Genomic DNA, 17,291 nt, shown 5'->3' on the forward strand with positions numbered 1-17,291 from the left:
GGTGAGCGCCCCGAGGTCATCGCGCACTCGTGCGATATTTCAATTGGCAGGCACGTGTGGGAGTCAGCAGCACGCCCGCTGTCAATTAACAAGACTATTAAGGCCATTAAAATTATAATTGAATTAAATTTTTCGCTGCACGTCCAACCTTACAGTACGCCGGCAGGCAAAAAGGCCAAGCGGCCTTTGGATTTTTTAGGAAACCACACCCACAGGCAGGATGAGGTTTCTAACAGTAATTAAAATTTAAATAAAGTTTTTAAAATTTCGTTTATAACACCAACCCACATGAGGAGACATGTTTTTAACATTGTTAAGTTTCCAATTTCTGACTTTTAAAATCTTCAGTTCCTTGAGGTAGCTCTGTGCGCTGACCGCTGCATTGTGCATTTCACCTTCGTTGGCCGTTAATTGGCCAGCCAGCGTGAAATCGATGTCGGGGCCCGATTGCGGTCGGCGGTGGGTTTCGCAGCCACTCCCGAGCCCACCTGCCCGACGAGGGGAAAATCCTGCCCTAATGGTCAACATTTTTAAAACCTAAATATGCAGGACAAATCTAACATCAGGGCACACTGTGAATTGACCCACTCGAGCACATTCTGGGCCAATACATTTCCAGTGAGAAAATACAGGAAATATTCTAAGGGTGGAATTTTACGCTCCCGCTGAAGTCAATGGGGTTTTGACTGGCTCGTCACATTTTACGGACCCGCCCCTGCCATGGCGGGACTGTAAAATACTGCCCTAAATTAGAAATAAAGGGGTAGAATTCCCTTGGAGTTTTCCCAATTCCTGACATAACTTTGATGGAAATTTACCAAAGCGGTATAAAAGGCCATTTGCACCATTTCCCTGGGGTTTGCACCAAAGTTACACCAGTGGATTGGAAGTCCTGCAGTAATTCCTTAAATATCATAGTTAGCAATGAGAGTGAAATAGTTTCATATGAGAACCAGTTTTATCCAATTATGAGGGTATTTAAATTACGTGCCCACTATGTACAAAGTTTTAAGACTGGTATTTTCTACATTTTTGATGGCATCATTTCTACAAGGCATTATTACGTGCCATCTAGGGCAACTGTCCATGACTTACATTAAAGAAAAGAAGAAAGACCCACATTTATGTAGTGCCTTTTATGACCTCAGGGATTTCCAAAGAGCAATGAAGCACTTTTGAAGTGTAGGCTCTTTTGTATTGCAGGCAATGCAGCAACCAATTTTGCACAGAACAAGCTCCCACAAACAACAATGAATTAAATGATCAGTTCATCTGTTCTATGTTTTGGTTGAAGGATAAGTTTTAATGGAAGCCATTCACATAGCTTTTTCAGGTAGGCATGGCCTTGTAGTGGTTATGTTACTGGACTAGTAATGAGAAGTCTGGGCTAATAAAGAGTTCAAATCCCACCATTAAATTTGAGAATTTGAATTCAGTTTTAAAAATCTGAAAATAAAAACTTTGGTATCATTAAAAGTGACTATCAAGTTACCAGACTGTCATAAAAAGGTAACTGATTCACTCATGTCCTTCAAGGAAAGGGAACTTGCTGTCCCTCCAACATTGCTAACTTTTAATTTCCCTCTGAAGTAGTCTAACAAGCCACCTCCATCTTCTCAGAGCAACAACTGTGGAAGTATATTTAATTGGGACCTTGGAAGTATGACCATAACCTGAGAACGAATTAAAAAAAACACTCTTCAGTCATAAATTTGATGCTTATTTTTGATACATTACCAATTTAACAGATGTTGTACCAAAGGGTAAATCTTGGATACAATGCAAATCTGTACTGGTGGCAGTGGCAGTTTCTCAACGTTGAGTAACAAAAATAACTAGTATTTATATAGCATCTTTAATATAACAAGATTTAGGGAGGGGGAGGGCATTCCAGATCCTGGGACCTCAGTAGCCGAAGGTGGAGCAAATTAATTCTGGGGCGTTCAAGGGGCCAGAATTAAATGAGCAGATATATCGGAAGGTTGTAGGGCTGGAGGAGATTACAGAGATGGAGAGGTGCAAGGCCAAGAAGAAATTTGAAAACAAGGGTGAGAATTTTCAATTTGAGGCATTGATTAACTGAGAGCCAATGTAGACCAGAGAATACAGGCGGCATGGGTGAACGGACTTGGTGCAAGTAAGGATTTTAAAGTCCCATTCAAATCTGCCAGGCTCCAAATTGGCAGTTGGAACCTACATGCTGCTATTGTAATATTGCTTATATTTACCACAAGCCCCAGTTTGGCAGCAAGTTCTAGGAGATTACAGATGCCTCTGATGATTGTTGATACTACAAGTTTGCTAACAATGAAGTTCTAACAATTGGCAAAAGCCCTGTATACATATAATCAGGCATAAGAATTTATTTAAATTTACTTCACATGTGATCCACAAGACCAATAGAGAATAGACATTTTGACCTCATACATTTGCTATGGGTGAAACATAGGTGCCTGCTCTAAGACAATAGTAACCTTAATTACTTAAACTGTGATATAAAGAGAATACAACATATAGAACTATAACTCTGTATCACAATCATGGTTTTGACTGGTCTATGTGTCAATGGGGTGTAAATTTTATCACCCAACATGTATCCACTATATACTAGATCTGTGACGAAATATTCAAGCAATCAAATTATACCACAGTACCAGAAGGTGGCTTTCACTCATGGAGTCACTCCCCAGGATAACTCAGTGCCCTCATGACAGAAGGAGGATATTTGTGGTTAAAAGTAATTCTGAAAAACTAGCTGTACATCATTCATAAATGATTCAGTGCACTTGTCAGAAGAAAAATTGCGTTACTTAATTCCCCACAGGATGTTCTATTTTTATTGATGTAGCTGTATTGCTGCCAGCACATGACTGTGAATGCATCCTGCATTTAATTATTCCCATCTTCCTTAGCAAGTCAAATGAAAACTATTCTGGAAACTTCTGCAGATGATGCAATTAAAAAGCCATCAGTCTACACCAGGCAGCTGGTTCACAGGCTAGAGTTGCAAAAGGTCAACGCAAAGAAAAGGAGAAAAGATAACTGTCAGCCATTACTGACAGCCAGTTTAATTTCTGTGATAGCTGGATGAATGGACAAAGGGGCAGACGTACAAAATTTCCCCATTGTGGCATCCAGCTGTTTTCCTGAGTGATCCCTGCTTATTTCCTCCACTATCCAGCCCAGTTTAAAAGTTTATTCAATGTGTTGACCACTCACGTGCAAAAGGTCTTTCTGCTATCAGTCCTAAGCTTGTCTTTTACTAGCTTAAACTTGTGTCCCCTTGTTCTATTGTCATGATTTAATTTGACATAATGTTTCATGAGTGGAGGGGGTAGAGTGAAGCAGCAAAATTTGGAGGAGAGAGAAATTGAAAAAGGAGGAAGTTATTTGGGGGAGTGGTGGGGAAGGGTTTTGAAGAGAAGCCGGTAATGCCTCTTTGGGAGGGGAGAAGGAATAAGTTTTTAGAAGGAAACCAGTTTTTTAGAGAATAGAAGCCTTTGAAGGAGGAGCTGAATGAAAGAGCCTTTTTGAGCTGGGATTGTGGAAGAAGAAGGAATTGGTCATGAGAGAATGACTGTAGCTTTTGGGGAAGTGATGGTCTAGTTGGTCTAAAATATCACTTAGATGTTTAATCTAAAAAAGCAAAAATAAATTGTGAAACAAAAACTAACCAGTGTACACTATTTTTAATATAAAACTAAACTTTTCCAGGAAGCATGGCCGCAAATTTCTCCCCTTCGTCCCCCACTAGAAATGCACTGCATGTTACCATAAGCTTTTACCAATCCTGATCTTAAAAGCAGCTGCTAGGAGGTATAGAAGAGTGACTGAAGCAAAGGGGTAAACACCTGGCTGTTGCTCAGTGCCTCTGCAACAGTATGGTCAAGATCAAGAAATTACTCTGCAGGTAACTGAGGAGAATAATTCTGTACCAGTGTAGAATGATGGAGTACTAATGCTCTGAAACATTTCCACCAAATTCCACACTCGTTTCTATATTTAGTATTGCACAACCTATTTCAAATTTAGTAAATAGTCGTTTGGTAATACGGAACTTGAGTGTTGCTGAAAAAGAGACATGTCAAAGCTTTTTTGCAAATTTTCCTGGGTTTAATGAGGATCTATCACAACTTCATCCTGTTGCCTGTATTTGAATGTTAAGGGGTGAATTTTATCCACCCCTCCCAGAATACATGGTTTGGGATCGATTAAGATGTAAAAATTTTAAAAGTCTCAAGCCCACCTCAAACCCATCTACTTCTGGGTATAACTGAGGTGAGACACAGGGTGGGTTGACCATTTAAATGTTATAATGAGGCTTGGAGCTTCAAATTTAACTTTCATTATAGGCTTAACCCTGGCTTGCCTGGTTTTTCAAACTTGGCAGCTCAAGGAAGGTGAAGACCTCATTCAGGGAAAGGGTAAGTGTCTGCCCTTGCAGCACGGCTTGTGGACCAGGAGTAGCAGGAGCACTTCCTTCCAGCCACTGAGGCTTGTCCGTTTCCCTGGAATCAGTGTTATCTTCCGCACCACCCCCAGCCCGGGCCACCGCCACCACCCTGCAACCACTACCATCAACCAGGGTAGCCCAGTGAAAATCTTCTTTTTCTTTTATTCCTCTTTAATGTGTAGAAACAATCCCCCTGTACAGAACTCCAAATTTGTTGGGGCTTGCACCCAGCAAACTTCAGTAATTGCTCTCCTCTGTAGGTGCGACAATCTTCTCTGCATCTACCCTGCCAAACACATCAACAATCCTAAAATATTCTATTAGGCCATCCTTCAGTTTTCTTTCTAAAGAAAGGAGTTCCAGCCTGTTCAATCTTTCCTAATAGGCATAACCTCTATTTTGGTATATTTGTAACGTACCTTCTTTTTCCCTTCTCTAGTGCCTCTTCATAATTTTTTTATAATATGGAGAACAGAAATGTTCACAGGACTCCAGGTCTGGTCTAACCAATGTTCTATAAAAGTTTAACAACTTCCCTCTTTTTCTCTTTTTATAATGCTCTGGAAGCAAACTCCAGTGGAGTTTTATGGCCTTTTCATCTGCGTTGCTCTTTTTCACAATTTGTATACCTGTACTCCACTTATACACATAGGGGGAAATTTTAACTTCCAAAAGTCAGTGGGAGCAGGTCAGTGAGTGGGGGCAGGGGAAGGTGACAGTAACAAGCGCTAAAATTGACAACTTGTCAGATAACTGGCTCCAACTTGACTTCCGCATTTAACTGCAGCATGGTAGGCTGCATGTGGTCAATCCGCTTGGGAGAGATGGGTTGGCAATTTAAATATATTAATAGTTCATTAAGAGCAACCTTAACAGGGGGCTTGGGATTCAACTGTGAGTGCATTAGTTTCCTGGGCTTCCAGGAACTTACCAATGAAAGCAAGGTGAGAGCACAGTTGCAATTGAGGGGGCTGAAGAAAAGACAGGCAAAAATTCCCCTGTACTGAAACCTCACAGCCGCTCCCTTGCCTAACTGCATGATAGGGTTTTGCACATAATAGTTATCAAGACAAATCAGCCCGCTTGATAGGCACCCCATCCACCAACTTAAACATTCAGTCCCTCCACCACCAGCGCACAGTGGCAGCAGCGTGTGCCATCTGCAGCAACTCACCAAGGTTCCTTCAAGAGCACCTTCCAAACCTGTGACCTCTACTGCCTTGAAGGACAAGGACAGCAGACCCATGGGAATGCAACCATCTGCAAGATCCCCTCCAAGGCACTCACCATCCTGACTTGGAAATATGTTGCCATTCCTTCACTGTCACTGGGTCAAAATCCTGGATCTCCCTAACAGAATTGTGGGTGTACCTAACCACATGGACTGCAGCAGTTCAAGAAGGAAGCTCACCAATACCTTCTGAAGAGCATTTAGGGATGAGCAATAAATGCTGGTCCTGTCAGCAATGCTTATACCTGAAGAACAAAAAAATTAGCATGTTCTGAGAATTTACTTTCACTACATCACAGGTTATTTTCACTCATTTACAGGCAATTTCTACTACTTGGGAGGTTATTTTCACGACCTTGCTGATGACTCGCTGGGAAGGTTTGTGTGTCTGATCTCCGCTTTGCATCTGTGGTCTATCAGATCAGTATGGGTGCTGCCTGTGTTGTTTTAGTTAGGATCTCAGAAGAGAAGTAAAATGGCCAACAGCAGCAGTAAGAGCACTAGCAGCAAGGGGCCCAGCAGCAGGAGCAACACATGCAACATCAACAGGAGCAGTAACAGCCTTCTCCTCTCAGAGCTGTTGCTGCTCAGGAGAGAAGGGATGATCAGAGAGGTGCCACTCGCGGGATAACATTGGTCTACAGGCGGAGGCTCAGGGTCTTGCATCAAGTAATAGCAGACACACACAGCTTGCTGGAAGATCTGTTGCCAAGTGGTGGCCACACCTTATCAGTGGCTGTCAAAGGCACCATCACCCCCTTTCCCTCAGACTCCTTCCAGGGACACTTCCATGACCCATTTGCAATAATCGGCCACCCACGGATACATCATACAAGTGATTGGTACCATGTTTGCCAGAGCTGGCAATTATACACACATTGTCAGTGATGATGCCAGTCAGAATGAATGGGCACTCAGGTGTGTGACATTGGCTTCTCACAGGAGCAGGGCATCATTGACTGCATGCATTTGACAATTAAAGCACCAACAGATCTCTCAGGGTTTTCATTCCATCGATGTGAAGCTGGTGTACAAAGACAAAAAGACGCTTATGCAGGTGAAAGATTTCCAGGTAGGTGCCATGATGCACCCTCTCTCATCTTTTTGAAAATTTACCAGCTGGCTGCTTTGAGACAAGGGGTACCCACTTAAAGTATAACCGAAGGCACCGAAGTAATGACACTTGGGAACATTACAAAGAAAGCCATTTGACAACAAGATGTGACATTCAGCAAGCAAGCGGGATGCTGAAGATGCACTTCAGGTGCTTGAATAGACCTGGAGGCACTCTTCAATACACACCAGGCAGGGTCTCCAGAATGGTTGCACTGTGCTGCACTACAGCACAGAGCCTCTTCAGAAGAGGAGGAGGAGGAACGATGTCACATGGCAAAAGCACTAGCAATGGCATACATTACTATCTGTGATGCCCTTATAATGGTGAGGTTCAGTGAGGTAGCACCAATGCATCGATCTGGCAGCCACATGCTAAACCCACTCCCCTCAACCTGACTGCACCATGCTCTTTCCCCAACTGTCTTGCAATCAACCAAGAAACGCATTCACAGCCACCCATTGCTGTCCTGCCTTCATCAAATAGGAAGGCCAATTGGCAGGGAGCAGGCAAAAAGGAAAAAAGGGGGAAAATAGTGCAAACAAATAACATTTATCTAGTTTATAAGTGAAACGTAAACTTAACAGTTTAATATTGTGTAACACACTCGTGCATACTCTTGGCACAACGATAAATCTTTATTCTTCTTCCTAGCACTTCCATGTGCTGCAAGATCTGTGGTTTCAGCAGAGAAAGAACCAAACTTTTCAAATCCTGTTCTAACAGCTGAGATGCTTTTACTAGATATCCTCTGGATCTCAGAGATCATGAGGGTCCCACCAAAGACTGCCCAGCCTACACCTGTGCAACAGTAGATGGCTAACTGGACAGGAGGCAGTGTGTTGGGTACTGATGATGGGGTGATGAGCCAGGAGTAGGGTGTGAAATAGCTGAGAAGTGGTAGCATTTCAAGCAGAATCCTACTTCAATGTCCCCTTTCACCTTTATCCCTCCCTTGGCCCACTCCTATGTTTGCATTGAGTTGGAGAGCACTTTGCAACACATCAGTGGGCCAATGAATGGCCAAGGCTAGGATTTCATGAATGCCACGTAAGGTGGGATTCATAGTGTGCAAGTCATTGTTGAGGGCTTTCACGTACTCGTTTTATTTGCCACATTTGATGCTCCGTGCAGGTAACCACTCTTTCCATGGCTGATGCCATCATCAGAAAGGCCTGCGACACCATGCCTCCCATGCTCGAGATGGGCTCCTCCAATCTCTCTGCAGTGTTCACAATGCGGCTGGAAAGCCTGCCAGCAGGTTCCACATTTGTCTAGCTGAGTGGAGCTTGAAGAAACTTGTGCACTCTAATATGGTCTCTCCATGTTTCCCTGTCTCCACCGTCTGCTTTAGCTCATTTGTGATGTGTGATTCAGATGTGTGAAAACTCAGATATCTTCCTTACTGATACCAGATGTGAGTATCTGAACTGGTGCATGGTCTGCACCCAAGGTGAGTGGCCTCCTCTGAGGGGCCCATTGTGCACCACATCCTGAGGGACGTTTGAAGGCCCTAAAGGAGATAAAAGACATGAATTGGAGCTATCAAGGATAAATATTTCTGGTGATCATTGTGCACATGATCATACTTCACTGGCTGTTGACATCAAATCAACATGAGTGAGTGTTGTATGCCATGTGACTGTGTGATAGTTAATTATGTCACCAGGTAGCTGAAAGGCCCCAATCTCCCCATCTCTGATGGCATGGAACGCCAAGACTTCACCGATGTCCAGCACTGCCTCCTCTGTAGGTATTGGTACTGAGATTGGTGGAGGACTACCTCTGGTTCTATGCCTCTCCTTTATATTCTGTACTCTCTTCTCCTGCAAGGAGCAAAAGAAGAGCTCTATGAGCAGGATTAATGGAAAATGTTGTACAAGTGGTTGGACAACATTTGTTGAGGGTGATTATGAGTGAGAGTGGTGGCATTGTGTTACATTGACATTGAGTGTCAGGGATAGAAACTAAGATAGGGATGTGAGGAGGTGCATAGATAGAGAGGCTGGATGCACATGCAAGGTAAGATGGTGTGAGGTGTGATGTGCTGCAGTAGGCTTGAGATGGCAGAGTAAGGTGGAGTTGGGATGATACACAAATCAAAATGTGGTTGCATGTGTCACGCTACTCATCTTTCTTAGCCTGCTTAGGCCATTAAACAACTTGCAGTACTAGATTCAGAATTTGCTCACTTCCTAACCAATCCCCAGCCACGCCTTTATGTTCTATGTGGCAGACTTCCTCCTAGCGTTGACAGGGAAGAGTATCTATCTTACAGACCATAGCATTCAACCTAGGGAGGCACTAGTGAAGCAAGGCACAAACTTGGCAAGCTGGCATGCTATTACAACACTTACTTTTGTTCCCCTATTTCCTTCTTTCCTTTTTCTTTCTATCAATCTTTCTTTATTTCATTCTTTTTTCCCTTCTTTCTTTCCTCTTTTTTCTCTCTCTCTTTCTATCCCTCTCTCTTTCTCGCTCCTATCTATCCCTCTTTCTCTCTCTTCCTCTTTCTCTCTCTCATTCTCTTTTTCTCTCTTTTCCTCTATCTCTTTCTCTCTTTTTCCGTTCCTCACTCTCTCTCCCTCTCGGTTTCTCTCTAACTCTTTCTCTCTCTTTTTCCCTCTTCTTTTCTCTCTCCCTCCTCTCTCTCCTTGTCTCAATTTCACTCTCTCGTCCTCTTTCTCTTTTTCCTCTCTCCCTTGTTCTCTCTCTGTTTCTTTTTTTTCCTCTCTCTTGCTCTCTCGCTTTCTCTCTCTGCTCGTGCTTTCTCTTTCCCTCTCTTTCTCTGTCTCTCTTTCTCTCTCTCATTCTCTCCATATCTTTCTTTTCAGCCCCCTCACTCCCTCTCTCTCTTTCTCACTCTTTCTGTCCTCCTTTCTTTGCCTCCCCTTCCCTTCCTCTTTGTCTCTTTCTTTTCCTTTTTTCCTCTCTTTCTTTCTCTCTCTCTCTTTCTGTCTCTGTCTTCCTCTCATTTTTTCTCTCTTTCTCCCTCTCTTTTTTTCTCTCTCTCTCTCTTTCTCCCTCTCTTTTTTTCTCCCTCTTTCTCCCTCTCTTCTCCACACTCTTTTCTCCTCTCTCTTTCTCTGTCTTTCTCTTTCTTTTCACCCCCTCATTCCCTCTTTCTTTCCTTCTCTCCGTTTCTCTCCCTCCCTCTTTCTCTCTCTCTCTCTCTCTCTTTCTCTCTCTCTCTCCCTCCCCCCCTCTCCCACTCTCTCCCTTTCCCTCTTTCTTTCCTTTCTCTCCATTACTTTGCTAACTTAGTATGCATGGATACAATCCAAATTTGAATGGAGGTTTTGTCCTCTCTAAGATGAATTAATACATCAGCTATTGCCCACCTTTTCTATTTTAATGTCTTTAAATCTGTTTTGATCTCTTCATGAGGTCCAGAGTCAATGTTGAGGACCCCGAGAGGAACTCCCTCTTGACAGCATACCACTGTGCCGACACCTATGTTGGGTCTTTCTTGTCGGTGAGACAGGACAAATCCATGGATGGTGATGGTGACTTCTGAGACATTTCAAGGTATGATTTGGTGGGTATGAATATGTCAGGCTGTTGCTTGACATCTTGTGGGACAGCTCTTCCAATTTTGGCACAAGTGTCCAGGTGTTAGTGAGGAAGACATTGCAGGGTAATCAGGGCTGGGTTTGCTGTTGTCTTTTCCAGTGCCTAGGTTGATGCTGGGTGATCTGTCTGGCTTCATTCCTAATTAAATAATTGTATTGTCTCATTATTTATCAGGGAGGCAAACATAGCATCAGGTTAAACATGGGCTGATTACAAACTAGTGCCTCCCTGCAAAAACTGCCCATCCAACCCTTCACCCCACTGCCCTGAGCTGATGAATCAGTACTCCTCCATGTTGAACGCCACTGGAAGAAGCAATGATGGTGGCAAGGACACAGAATGTACTCTGGGTGGGATGTCCGTCAGTGTCTATCACCGAGAGTGTCAGTAGCAAAACTCTGGGTTGGCTGGGTACTAAAGTACATAGCTGCTAGACTGGGTCCACAGCGGGTGGTGAAGGAACCAATCTCCTTGACCTTGTCCTCACCAATCTACCTGTCGTAGATGCATCTTTCCATGACAGTATTAGTAGGAGTGACCACTGCACAGTCGTTGCGGGGGCAGAGTCCCGTCTTCACATTGAAGATACCCTCCATCATGTTTTGCGGCACTACTACTGTGTTAAATGGGATAGATTTCGAACAGATCTAGCAACTTGAAACTGGGCATCTATGAGATGCTATGGGCTATCAGCAGAAGCAGAATTGTATTCAACCATAATCTGTAACCTCATGGCCCAGCATATCCCCCACTCTACCATTACCATCAAGCCAGGAGATCAATCCTAGTTCAATGAAGGATGCAACAAGGCATGGCAGGAGCAGCACCAGGCATACTTAAAAATGAGGTGTCAACCTGGTAAAGCCACAACACAGGGCTACTTGCATGCCAAACAGCAATAGACAGAGCTAAGAGATCCCACAAGCAACAGATCAGACCTAAGCTCTGCAGTCCTTCCATGTTCAGTTGTGAATGGTGGTGGACAATTAAACAACTAACAAGAGGAGGAGGCTCCTCAAATATCCCCATTGTCAAGGATGGGGGACCCCAGCATGTTAGTGTAAAAGAAAAGGCTGAAACATTTGCAACCACCTTCAGCCAGAAGTGCCGAATGGATGATCAATCTCAGCCTCCTCCTGAGGTCTCCAGCATCACAAATGTCAGTTTTCAGTCAATTCAATTCACTCCATGTGATGTCAAGAAATGGCTGAAGGCACTGGATACTCCGAAGGCTATGGGCGCTGACAATATTCCAGCAATGATACTGAAGACTTGTGCGCCAGAACTAGTTTCATCCCTGGCCAAAGCTATTCCTATATAGCTACAACACTGGCATCTATCTGAAAATGTGGTAAATTGCCCTGTTATGTTCTGTTCCCAAAAAGCAGGACAAATACAACCCGGCCAATTACTGCCTCATAAGCGTACTCTCGATCATCAAGAAAGTGATGGAAGATGCCGTTGACACTGCTGTCAAGCGGCACTTAATCAGTAATAACCTGCTCATTGATACTCAGTTTGGGTTCTGCCAGGGCCACTCTGTTCCTGATCTCAATACAGCCTTGATCCAAACATAGACAAAAGAGCTTAATTCAAGAGGTGAGGTGACAGTGACTGCCCTTGTCATCAAGGCAACATTTGACCGAATGTGACATCAAGGAGTCCTAGCAAAACTGAAGTGAATGGGAATCGGGGGGGAAATCTCTCTACTGGTTGGAGTCATGCCTAGCCCTAGTCTGAGGGCTTCGCCGCAGGAGTTCCTCAGGGTAGTTTCCTCGGCCCAACCATCTTCAGTTGCTTCATCAATGACCTTCCCTCCAGCATAAGGTCAGAAGTGGGGATGTTTGCTGATGACTGCACAATGTTCAGCACCATTCGCGACTCCTCAGATACTGAAGCAGTCTATGTCCAAATGCAGCAAATCCTGGAAAATATCCAGGCTTGGACTGATAAGCAGCAAGTAACATTTGTGCCACACAAGTGCCCAGCAATGGCCATTTCCAACATGAGAGAGTCTAATCGCATCCCCTTGACATTCAATGGCATTAACATTGTTAACTCCCCCACTATCAACATCCTGGCGGTTACCATTGACCTAAACTGAACTGGACCAGGCATACAAATTCTGTAGCTACAAGAGCAGGTCAGAGGCTAGGAATCCTGCGATGAGTAACTCACCTCCTGACTCCCCAAAGCCTGTCCACCATGTACAAGGCACAAGTCAGAAGTAAGATAGAATACTTTCCGCTTCCCTAGATGAATGCATCTCCAACAACACTCAAGAAACTCAACAACATCCAGGACAAAGCAGCCCATTTGCCACCCCACCCACCACCTTAAACATTCACTCCCTGTACCACCATCAAACAGTGGCAGCAGTGTGTGCCATATACAGGATGCCCTGCACCAACTCACTAAGGCTCTTTCGATAGCATCTTCCAAAGCCACGATCTCTCGCACCTAGAAGGACAAGGGCAGCAGATGCATGGGAACACCACCACCTGCACCTATATTGCCATTCCTTTACTGTCACTGGGTCAAAATCCTGGAACTCCCTTCCTTTCTAACAGCACTGTGGGTGCACCTTCACCACATGGACTGCAGCGGTTCAAGAATGTGACTCACCACCATCTTCTTGAAGGAAATTAGGGAATCATCATGTTGCAGACTTTGGAGAGATCATTGAGCCCAGTCTGAAACCATCTAAGGCATCAATCTACTGGATCCATATACAACAATAAATGCTGGTCTAGCCACTGATGCCCACGTCCCGTGAAGGAATAAATAAACAAACATATATCTGCCATTTTGCTGCCAACAAGTGTATCCCTTAGTACCATTTTCAGCTGCTGAATTTTATTTTGTTCATGATGTTGTTACTTTCTTCAGCTCTATTTAGGGGCTCACAGATCTTTCAGTTAAAGTTGACATATCTTCCAATGAAGGATCTTTACTCTGGTGCTGATGAATCTGATATGTATTCCAGTTTCTATTTTTATCACTGTTATCGTCAGGTGAGAAGGGGTAAAATGGCTACTCTCTTTTCCAACTCCTCATCTGACCGCAACAAGAAGAGCACACTTGCAAATTCAGTGAATGTTTAACTGTTTAAGTGCTGTGACTATGCAAGTTTCCTTGTAAGCTTTTAAAAGAAAATAATAGATTATTTATTGTACTTAACACCCGATCTAAAAGAAAAACAAAAAAAATGCTCCAATTCTCACACACATACATTCAAGGGTTCACACATGCACACGCAAGTAAGTTACAGAGCGGGGGAATATATATTCAGTAGTTTAAAAGTCCAAAGAAAAATCCCAGTTGTACATGGATTCAGTAGATTGATGCCTTGGATGGTTTCAGACTGGACTCAATGGTCTCTCCAAATTCTGCAACATGATGATTTAAAGGCGTTGATGAATGATTTCTATTTGATTTTCTGGAGTCAGCAGCAGCTGGGTTGGTTTTTAGACGCAACCCATGGCATATAGCTGGTCAAACAACAGGCAAGGCTCATGCTTGCAGGATGGATGCAGAGAGTGCAAGAGTACCCACTCAGGGTCCTGCTTCTCTGTGTCTGTTGTTCTTCTATCCTTCTGGCCTTGAGAAAAGCAGTTTCCAACTGACCAGTTACCCAGACATGGTCATAGCAAGTTAATTCCAGATCCATGATTTAGACATGATTAAGGCTGGAAAAGCTCCCTTCTCTGCCAGTGTCTATTGTCTAAAATGATTGGGTCAACTGGCCTGTTCCACAACCAATTGAATACGTAGGTGATGTTTTGTGAATGGTTCAGGGAGTGGGGTCATCCACATTCCTCTAAGGTGATTGTCTCTGAAAGGTTCTTTGAGAAAGCCTGTCTCTGTTTTAATGGCTTTGGAATTTGTAGGGTACAGTTATGCAAATGTTCGGCCATCTTAGAAGCAACTGTTTTAAGTCACTTAAATGCTGTTGTTCAGTCTTTTAAAACTCAACCAATGGTTTCAGCCCAATAAATAAATAAAGCCATTTTTGATATAAAACATGACTTTTTATAATAATCACGATTGTGGTTGAAGTTATGCGTCACTATAATCTGTAAAACATGGATCTTCTCATTTCTGTGTATAGGGAGATGCTCTTGAACAGGCGATTATTAGTCAAAAGCCTCAACTGGAGAAACTAATTGTGACAACAGCTCATGAGCGAATGCCTTGGTTCCATGGGAAGAAATCGCGAGATAATGCCGAGCGTTGCATTCTCAGAGGCCCACGGACCAATGGAAAATTTTTGTGAGTAAAAATTTGTACATATTTTAAAAAGCACACTATTCTCAACTCCATTTATTGGAAATTTCAACAAATGTCTCTAAATGTTCACTAACCTTTTACCTTTATTTTGAAGTAAATGAACTAACTCAAATCAAAATGATTTTTCAAGTGAGACAAGTTGTTAGTTGTCAATAAGAACTCAATATTTCTGTATTTGATTATTGTAAAAATCCAGTAGTAAATCTCAATTACCGCTTGAATGTTTTGATTGTGTTGCATTGTGATACAGTTCATTCTTGCAGCTTCCCAAAACATTTCAAAATGCTGAAGCCTTGATTAATCACTTAGCAATTTTTGGGTATACAATGTGAGGTAGGGTCTGTTAGTTATTAGATTTTCATCAATGGAACCCCTCTTAATTCAATTATGTAAATTTAAAGAAGGAAGTTATGTGTGAGCTACAATGTACTATATTGTTAATAGTTTTATTAAATAGGATTACTTGATGAGGAGCTAATGTAAAAGTTAAAACCAGAGACCGTAAGCCTTAAAATGTTTAAACATTGGGACTGATTTCTCTAATGTTTTCCCTCAAGATAAACATCCATTCAATTTTCAGGTTTCTCTCAGTGGGAGGGAAGGGGAATGATAGTGGAGGCAAGCTGGCCCTCTGCCTGTAGTAGGCATAGGCTCAAAAAAGTTTACTAAAGAGACAACCTGCAAGTGTGACCATGAGGTTCCCAGATGCAGGAGCATCCCCTAAAGCTGGTGTGAGCCTATGCTGGGAGCCCTCATTAGACTAGAAGGTTTGAGAGGCCTTGACACTAAGTTGAAGAGGGACTCACAGGTTAAGTCTTTTCTCATTCCATTCACAATGAAAATCTTTGAGGTTTTGGGGCCTTCTAGCTGCTCTTGTCCAATAGCTAACAGAGAGCCTGTGGGGCAGCAGCCAAGAACATACCTACAGGTCTAGAGACCTGCAAATAAGTTTGAATTTCCTTCCCCTTTTTCTGGTGTTGGGTCCTGACAGGAAAAAGGCCAACAATGGAGTTGCCCTGGACAAGAAATACTGGTGGCTCTGTGACTGGGCAGGGACGGCACACTGAATTCTAGAATTGGGTCACAAAAATCTATGCCATAACCTTCATATATAGCCTTCCTGAAAAATATGCATTGTTGACTTAGTAATGTGAAACTAATGGAGTTCAAATTTGATTTTAGGGATGTCACAAGCCCCAGACATGAAAGAAAAGAGTTTGATTTTCTTCTGCTTCCTACATGGGTATAAGTCAGATAGTGCACTGTTGCACTGTGCCTAACTGGAGCAGTTGAGCCCAGATAAATGTCTGAGTCCAGTTAATTAGCATGTTTTGACCTCCATGTAGGCACAATAATAACCCAGGTTATACATGGGTGCCCCAGGTCTCAGAGTTGTGGCTGCTGCTACAGCCTGAGAATCCTGTAGTCATGCAGGTTGGAACCAGTAGCCTAACTGATAAGGTTTCGGATAGGTGTTACAAACTTAAGCCTTCCAAACTGATTTTTAAGGGGAAATGTGCAGACTTTGGAATCCATATTTTGCAATCGCGCTACCAAATTGGCAATAAAAACAAAGTGCTGGAAATACTTAGCTGGTCTGGCAGCATGTGTGGAAAGGGAAACAGAGTTAATGTTTTAAGACAAATGTGACTCATCTGAGGAAGGGAAGATCTGAAATAGGAGAGGCAGTGATGGTGGTGGTATAGTGGTAATGTCACTGGACTAGTAATCCGAAGGTCCTGGCTAATGCTCTGGGGACATGGGTTCAAATCCTGCCATGGCAGCTGGTGGAATTTAAGTGGAATTAAATGCCAGTTTCAGTAATGGTGACCATGAAACCATTGTTGATTGTCACCCATCTGATTCACTCATTCCCTTTAGTGAAGGAAATCTGCTGTCCTTATCTGATCTGGCCTACATGTGACACCCAAGCCCACAGCCCTCTGAAATGGCCTTGCAAGTCACATTAAAAGGAATAAAACTGGATAGGCAAACCTTTGCACTGACAGCATAAATTAAGAATATCTACCCACTTGTGCCTGATAGTAAACACTTCTAATGTTTAGCTGTCTGTTAGTCTGAAAACGGAAGCAACCGTTACTGGTTAGTCTATACAAGTGATTGTCAGTGTCAGCCCAATGCTGAAGAGAAGATTAAAAATGGCCCATGGAACTTTTAAAAAAAAGCTTTGGTTGTGCTCAAAGTGTTGTTAAGATATTTACTGGAAGCTTGTGGTTTCATAGCTCAATGAAAAAATGTGTGCATGAGCTTCCTGCACTGACCTGTGGTTAAGTGGCAGACAGATGCTGACAGTAACAGCTCAGCAATGGTTCTCAAAGGAGTTCTTGCAGAGCCCAACTCATGTGTTCAATTTATGTGAATACTATGTGCAAAAAAAGTGCAACTAGAGAAAGCCTTCCTCAGCCCTTGGGCAACTTCTGCTTCCACACCATCAGTGCCAGGCATCTGATTGTCACCAAATATCAGGAAATCAGATGCTGATTGACCTTAGACTTCTGGTAACTTAGATACAGCATGAGACCACCTGGAAGGCTACAAGTATAATGTCACAAGATCGTCAAATAAAATTAATCAGTAGCCATTAATCATTGAAAATCATGAAGGGTGAG

At 43.0% G+C, this 17,291-nt stretch overlaps 1 protein-coding gene across 4 annotated transcripts in view; it reads left to right on the forward strand.

Annotated features, from left to right (window-relative positions):
- Nucleotides 1–17,291, forward strand: part of syk (spleen tyrosine kinase) — a 177,997-nt gene that overhangs the window by 74,701 nt on the left and 86,005 nt on the right. For all 4 annotated transcript variants that reach the window (XM_078568677.1, XM_078568698.1, XM_078568693.1 and 1 more), the window contains exon 3: nt 14,483–14,643. In XM_078568677.1, coding sequence (XP_078424803.1) covers nt 14,483–14,643 — 161 coding nt within the window. The remainder of the gene's footprint in view (nt 1–14,482; nt 14,644–17,291) is intronic.

This window comes from Cetorhinus maximus, chromosome 2, assembly GCF_964194155.1.
Source record: "Cetorhinus maximus chromosome 2, sCetMax3.hap1.1, whole genome shotgun sequence".
In the NCBI taxonomy this organism is placed as follows: domain Eukaryota; kingdom Metazoa; phylum Chordata; class Chondrichthyes; order Lamniformes; family Cetorhinidae; genus Cetorhinus; species Cetorhinus maximus.